The sequence below is a fragment of the Gekko japonicus genome, unplaced genomic scaffold (genome assembly GCF_001447785.1).
Source record: "Gekko japonicus isolate JY-2015 unplaced genomic scaffold, Gekko_japonicus_V1.1 scaffold1480, whole genome shotgun sequence".
Taxonomy (NCBI): Eukaryota; Metazoa; Chordata; class Lepidosauria; order Squamata; family Gekkonidae; genus Gekko; species Gekko japonicus.
The window spans coordinates 35,941-43,440 of record NW_015170930.1 but is presented as its reverse complement, the minus strand read 5'-3'; the positions used below and the strand labels follow the sequence as shown (position 1 = coordinate 43,440).

General features: G+C 43.8%; 1 protein-coding gene across 1 annotated transcript in view; it reads left to right on the top strand.

Moving 5' to 3' along the window:
• VIPR2 (vasoactive intestinal peptide receptor 2) overlaps positions 1 to 7,500 on the top strand; it is a 66,813-nt gene that overhangs the window by 47,966 nt on the left and 11,347 nt on the right. Inside the window, exons 5-6 of the mRNA XM_015418828.1 lie at positions 5,586 to 5,680; positions 6,799 to 6,940. Coding sequence (XP_015274314.1) covers positions 5,586 to 5,680; positions 6,799 to 6,940 — 237 coding nt within the window. The remainder of the gene's footprint in view (positions 1 to 5,585; positions 5,681 to 6,798; positions 6,941 to 7,500) is intronic.

The following is a 7,500-nucleotide window of genomic DNA, read 5'->3' as shown; positions in this document are numbered from 1 at the left end:
TCCTCAGTTTCAGATAGTAAATTGAAAACTTGACTTTCAGCAGAGCCTTTGAGGGGGACTTCCCTTTGCTTCTGCTGCTGCTGCTGATAGTACATTGTTCTTGTTATTTCTGCACAGATGCCATTGAATACGTGCTCCTTAAATGAAATAAATAATTCAGCCCTGATGAGCGCGCAGATTACTTTTTCTGCTTCTCCATCTACCACAGCTTATGGATAGAATACCGCTGGACTAGTCCACAATTAAAAGTGTCAGTTTGGGCAGACTAAGGGGGAGACGTGTGTGTGACTCATGTGATTATTAGGAAGGGCACAGCGCAAAATTGTCAAGGAGGGGAGTATTTTTCAGCCTGTAAATTATACACTTGGCCTTCCTATTGAGGTTAACTGGTGTGGTTAGTCCAGTCACCATTAGTTCACAGAGTGCTTAAATAAAGCTACAAACGCAGCAGTGTCACTTTACCTGGTTGCTCAGCTTACAAAGCTACACAGAGCCACTTTCTATGTTCAGAAGAGAAATACTCCTCTATTTATTTGAGAAGTATACTTAGGATAGGAAAGAGTAGGGACATGATAGATTACGAACTTGCTAGCTAAAGGATGGAAGCAGATGGCGAGAGGCCCATCTGCCTCATGGTGCCAAGAAAGGACCACATGTCTCTCTTTTGATGTGTGCAGGAAGAGAGCTTGTCTTCATCTGCATGTGAGTGGGAGAAAGAGGAAGGGGAAATTTGTCCCTGAGAGCACAATCTGCATTTCAAAGGGGACAGTGGCAGAAGAGTAGATACAGGAAGAAAGCTCAGTGTGCCTATCTAGCTATCTAATCTCTCTTTCCACTCAGTCTGGAGGTCTGAGACAGGGGACATTGCATCTGAAACTAGCAACACTTCCCTAGCCTTAAACTGCCATAAGGCAAGAGAAAGCAAAGCTGTGGCAGATGATCTGTCTCCATCAGTAGCCATTTCACCTGACTGCACCAAAGGGAAAGGGGAGGCCGTGTGAGGCCTTTTCACTGGCCTGCCTGGGACCAACTGTGATTTGGCTCCTCCCCTCTCAGAACTGTCTCATGCAGTGGTCTTTCCATCAAATCATGGAGGTTGTGCCCTCTAAGCTTCACAGTGTTGTGAGCAAAAATTCTACCTCATGAGTGAAAAAGCTAGTAGCATTAAAGTTGTGAGGGAGTCTACATTTGACTTTTGTGTAAATTAAATTTTAGAATATTATTTCCATAACCTTGTAAAATACTTTTTAGCTATATTTAGACTATATTTTAAGAATAATTTAAACATTATAAGAGAAAACAGAATCAAATCAAATTTCGTTACAGAAAATGTTGTCCTGTATGGGGGTAGACCAGGCCTCTGGAGAACAGGTCTACCTGCCCCTTTCCACTCTATTGGTAGACCTGGCCTCTGGAGAACAGGTCTACCCACCCCTTTCTGCTATATTGGTAGACCTGTTTTCTGGAAAACAGGTCTACCCATCCATTTCCATTATATTGGTAGAACTGGCCTCGGTCTGTCACCCTGTGCTGAGCCGTTAGAAAACATACCATCACTTGGCATGGGGGAAACTCTTGCAGTCTACTTTGGTTTTTTTTAGTGAAATATGGCAACCAGCATTACAGGTCAAGTATAACAGAGGTGGAACAATCACTGTCAGAACCCTGCCTAACCTAACAAACAGGAAGTTGCTTAAATGTTATCAACCTGGCCAAACTACTTATTTATTCAAATATTTATATCCCACTTCTCCCTGTGACTCCAAGCAGGTTACAAATCATACTGAAAAGGATAATAAGGGTGTGCAAAAAAATAGATTTTTTCTAACTTCCTGTGGCGGCCATTTAGTTGCTGAGCCGAAAATGCCGTGTCAGAATTCCAAAGCTGCCCTGGAGTAGACAATCATGAGCTAAATGAGCCATGGTAGGTATAAGGCATGGATGCATATATATCTTAGTTAAATGGCTTTTGCGAGTCTACCCCCCCCCCCCCAAAGTTTTAAAAAAATTGGACCGGGAGTCCAATTCTGTGGGCCCCAGAAGGAGGTGCCCCCATCCTTCATTGTTCCCAATGGAGGGAAAGATGCCTTCTCAGTTCACTTGTGAGCTGATGCAAAAATCCCTCATCTGCCAGCTAAAATTTTGTGCGCCAGCACTCTCTAACACAGCATAGAGGGAACTTTGGTCATGACAGAACAGTTGTATAAATTACTCAAGAGTTTATACCTAAATTAGCTTCTTCTCCTTTTCATTTTGTGTTGCGTATACAGTAATACCCCTTTTAACACTATGGTTAGGTTCCTGAAAAGAGAGTGAAATAGCTCTATAAGAGCCTGTGTGGATTGTCTTCCATGGCGAAGCCCCCTCTCAGAAGAGCTGCCACCATCTTCTCTGTGAGCCCCATAGTTCCTTCTGAGGCCCAAGTTTCTAGCTGTGGTTCCTAATGGAGTTGGGAGGTGGTTGTTTCACCCGCAGCAGTGCCGCATCGCTTCCTGCCCAGCTGTATTGATTTCTGCTTGGGCCGATTAGGCTGCAGAACTACCACCCAGCCCCCTCGTATAGATTTAATTTAAAAAAAAAAATGCACCCAGGATAAAGAATGCTGTAATCAAACATCTTTATAGAAGACAGCTTTAGATGAAACAGGCTTATAGGCGGCGTTACTGTGTTGTGGGCGGTGGCTTTTAATGGTTAATCACCACCTTGATGTAATGGTGCCTGGTAATGGCAGCAAAGTGATGTCCTTGGTAAATGGTACCGTCCTACTGCTTGGTGTATCATGCCAATCAGTGTCTCTCCTGCTCTTAGTGATACAACACTGTTCACTCCAGAGCAATTTGAATGTCAAAAATTCTGGTAGGCTTCATATTCCTTGCAGCAACAAATTAACCTTTTGTCTAAAGATTTTTTTTGGGTCTTGTTAAACAGAAGTGAGAAATGTGCTCTGAAGTGGAAACAACACCCTGTCAAAAACTCAAGCGAGCTAACTTTAGCATATTATTGCCAGCAACTGTATTAATAGAAAGCTGTGTGGACTCTCTTCCACATGACTGGATATTTGTTTTTATAAGAGACAATCTGCTCAGTGAAGTCTAGCAGAGTTTGGTGCAAACACCTCAAGTTTCTGAGGTAGAGAAAAAGTGATATGTATATATATTTTGTAATTAAAACATATAGAACAATAGAAGGGCTTCAAAATCACTGGGCGCCTATGAAGGTGTTCATAGGAGGACAAACACCTTAACACCCACAATTATAGACATTACGTTTGGTAATCAGGCATGTGCCCGCCCACTGGGCTCTTTACTGCCGGAGCTCCGCTCCTGTGCGCTCCTGCAGGAAATGACCCCTGCATATAGAACAATAGAAGGGCTTCCAAATCACTGGGCGCCTATGAAGGTGTTCATAGGAGGACAAACACCTTAACACCCACAATTATAGACATTATGTTTGGTAATCAGCAACACTAGTTAAAACCATAAAAAGGTAAAGGTTTCCTTTGCTCGAAAGCTAGTCGAATCCGACTCTAGGGGACGGTGCTCATCTCCGTTTCCAAGCCAAAGACATTTCCGTGGTCATGTGGCCAGCATGACTAAACGCCGAAGTGCATGGAATGCTGTTACGTTTCCACTGAAGCAGTACCTATTTATCTACTTGCAATTTCTTGCTTTCGAACTGCTAGGTTGGCAGGAGCTGGGGCCAGAGACGGGAGCTCACTCGGTCACACAGCACTGGGGTCTCGAACTGCTGAACTACCGACCTTCCACAGCCTGCAGTTCAGTGTCTTAACCTCTGAGCCACCGCAGCCCTAGAGTTAACACCATAGACCTATGTATTTTAGGAACCACAGCAGACATTCTTTATTAGCCCATTGTCTGTACTTCTCGTATCCTAAACCGGAACCTTACTGGCTTATAGGAAGTAAGTGTGTTACTGACCCTGTCCACATGACCTGTTTCCTTCAGACATTACTGGTACAGCATGAGAGCCTAAAATAATAATTGGAAGTTTGTTAATTGAAAAATTACAGAATTAACTTGGAAAAAATGTGGTCATGGACTTGTGTCTCTGCCACCATCAGGCAACCTTTTATAGGAATACCTATATTTTCTCTTAAACCAACCTTCCTTCCTTCCTTCCTTCCTTCCTTCCTTCCTTCCTTCCTTCCTGTCAGTATGCATGGTTCTAAAAGTGGAGAAGATGGGTCCCTATCCAGTCTACAGCAGTACTACACACCGCGGGGCTGCCACCATAAATGGCATCCCTGTGTGAAGCTTTGTCCGATAGTATGTCAGATCATGCGGTATGTTTCCCCACCTCTGCTGGTGTTGGCCAGCGATATGGGATTCCAGAGTGTGTACAATAAAATTACAACGCAAGGATGTTGCTGTGTAAATGTGGGGAATTTTATACTAGGGTGCCATTTTTGGTGGGAGTCCTGTGGTGTACTTAATATGTGGTTTCTTCATAAATATCTGTAGCAGGGGAAAGTGAATTGAAGGAGAAGAGAAAAAGGAAAGACAATTGTCATGAAATAGCAGGAAAGATGCCAGGTGTCATTTGTTTCCACCCTGCACGTGCATAGCTTTATTGAGATGCCAACAAGTAAATTCTTAAAATGGAGTGCACAGTCCACTAAACTGGCACCATAGCCTTAAACCACAGCAGAAGCATGTTTTAATAGCACATTTGGTAGGGCACCTGTGCCTTGGTTACTGGCAGATAGATTAGTACAAAAATCTAACTTGTACCTAATTTGCTCTGTTTTCAAGAATCTTCTTTGCAACCCAGTGTCCGATGTTCTGCTATTTGGGCTTATTTCACACATGCATATTTCGGTCTCAGTGATTGTAACTTTTTTCATCTCCTATAATCTCAGACTCTTCCACCTTCCATAATGGGCAAGTCATCTCTGTTTATGGCAGCAGATCCCCATAGGGAATAATGGGGTTTTTCCTTTCCCTCATCCCAACCATCCTTCAGGCAACGACCACCAAGTGCACTGAAGTGTGCCTGGCTACTGCTCATAATGGAAAGGTCATCCATAATGGGGAAACTCATCCATGCCTCCAATGTGTAGACTGTACTCTGAGGTCATTGGGTCTACCTATGGAAGTCACAAATGTCATTCTGCCCATAATATCTAAAAAGGTAAAGGTTCCCTTGCTTGAAAGCCAGTCAAATCCGACTCTAGGGTTGCGGTGCTCATCTCCATTTCAAAGCCAAAGCTCCATTTCAAAGCTGTCCGAAGACATTTCCATGGTCATGTGGCCAGCATGACTAAACACCAAGGCGCATGGAACGCTGTTACCTTCCCACCGAAGTGGTACCCATTTATCTACTTGCAATTTCTTGCTTTCGAACTGCTAGGTTGGCAGGAGCTGGAACTAGAGATGGGAGCTCACTCCATCATTCGGCACCCGGGTCTCGAACTGCTGAACTACTGACCTTCCACAGCCTGCAGTTCAACGTTTTAACCACTTGAGCCACCGCAGCTTTGTTTAAAACAATGCCATCTTGGTAATGCCCTATTTATGCCCTCCTCAACAACTGATGAATGACAGTGTTTTTTTTTTCCTTCATAGAGTTTCTATGTTCTGGTGAAAGCAATTTATACCCTTGGGCACAGTGCCTCTCTCATTGCTCTGACTACGGGAAGTATAATTCTTTGCGTTTTTAGGTAAGTATGCCTGGAAATGGGAAGGGGCAGATATTTTTGAATATCTTGTCTTGGTTTTGAACACTGGTCAAAGACAAAATGAGCCAAAAATGCAGAAGTTATGAAGCAACTGGAAACGCATCTTTTTTGTTACATCAGACTTCACTCTTTCAAACACAGTAGTTTTCAAGGGAGCTGGTTCATATAGTTCATCAAGTGCTGGAAAACAAAATGATATGCATACATGTGATAAACATATCTGAGAATGAAAGAATCTTGGTCCTGGATAGTACTTCCAGTCAGATTTGAGATAGTGCATAGAAAAGCATGCCTTTCAAGCCCAGGGGGATTTTTTAAAGAGTGTTTTGAACTTTTTAGTTCCATTTATATCTCTAGTAGGCTTCTTTTTCTCCTTTGCATGTGCCAGTAATATGAACTTAAAGTTTAAAAAATGAGAAAATAGCCCTGGATAGCCCGGGCAAGCCCGATCTCATCAGATCTTGGAAGCTAAGCAGGGCTGACCCTGGCAAGTACTTGGAAGGGAGTCCTCCAAGGAATACCAGGGCTGGGACACAGAGGCAGGCAATCAAGCCACCTCTCTGAAAAATGTCCTAGCCCCACTAGGGGTCACCAGAAGTCACCATGAGTTCCAGGCTCACAAGCACATACATACAAGCACGCGCACAGACACACAAAAAGAATGAGAACATACGATATCACCATCCTTCAAAAATAATGGCTGCAAAGTTAAGCTTTTGGCCATCTGGCAGTGTATACATGGAGACTGCATGACAAAAAGAAACTGAAGTGCCATCGTTCCTGTGATGTAGCTCTCGATTTATTGCTTGTAAGGGAAATGGGGGCATCTTCCATGGTGACCCTGAAATGGGAACCAAAATTTTGAAACTTTATGAATGCAGTTCTGAGCAGGCCTACTTACAAAGAAGTCTAATTTTATTAATTGGGGCCACAGGTTGCCCCGCCTCATATCGATTAGATGCAGAGATGAAATGCTGGAAGAGGGCCGCTGTGGCAGCATTATTACTTACTTGTCCAAGGAAACAATCCTAGACTAACCAGAAGGATCTTCAACACCCTGTCTATCTCAGAAACTGCAGTGCCTATCTTTTTGTGTGTAGGAAACTTCACTGCACTCGGAACTACATACATCTGAATTTGTTCCTGTCGTTCATTCTAAGAGCAATCTCGGTTTTAATCAAGGATGAGATCCTCTATTCCGGCACCAGCACAGATCAGTGCCCAGACGAACAACCGTCTTTGGTAAGGAAATAAATTGCTGTTAAAGATTTCTCCACCTGTCGCATGGGGGCGGTGGAACATCATACTGATGATGGAGAAGGTGCATTAAGTCTGATGCTACTTGTGAGATAAGACCTAGATAGATAAAGGTGGAGCTAACAGGTAATCTGGCAAAAAGTCTGCAAGCTGCCAAATAAAAGAACCAACCAGATTTCAAGGCACATAAGGGGGGATTTGGGTAGACTCTCAGGGATGTGGGGAAGGTCGATGCCAGGAGAAGACAGACACTATGAGAAGATTCCAGGAAGCTAGCCAGTTTGGTGTAGTGGTTAAGTGCGCGGACTCTAAACTGGGAGAACCGGGTTCGATTCCCCACTCCTCCACTTGCACCTGCTGGATGACCTTGGGCAAGCCATAGTTCTGGCACAGCTGTTCTTGAAAAAGAGCAGCTTCTGTCAGAGCTCTCTCAGCCCCACCTACCTCACAGGGTGTCTGTTGGGGGGGGAGGAGATTGTAAACCGCTCTGAGACTCCCTTGGGTAGTGAAGGGTGGGGTATAAATACAATCTCTTCTTCTCTTCT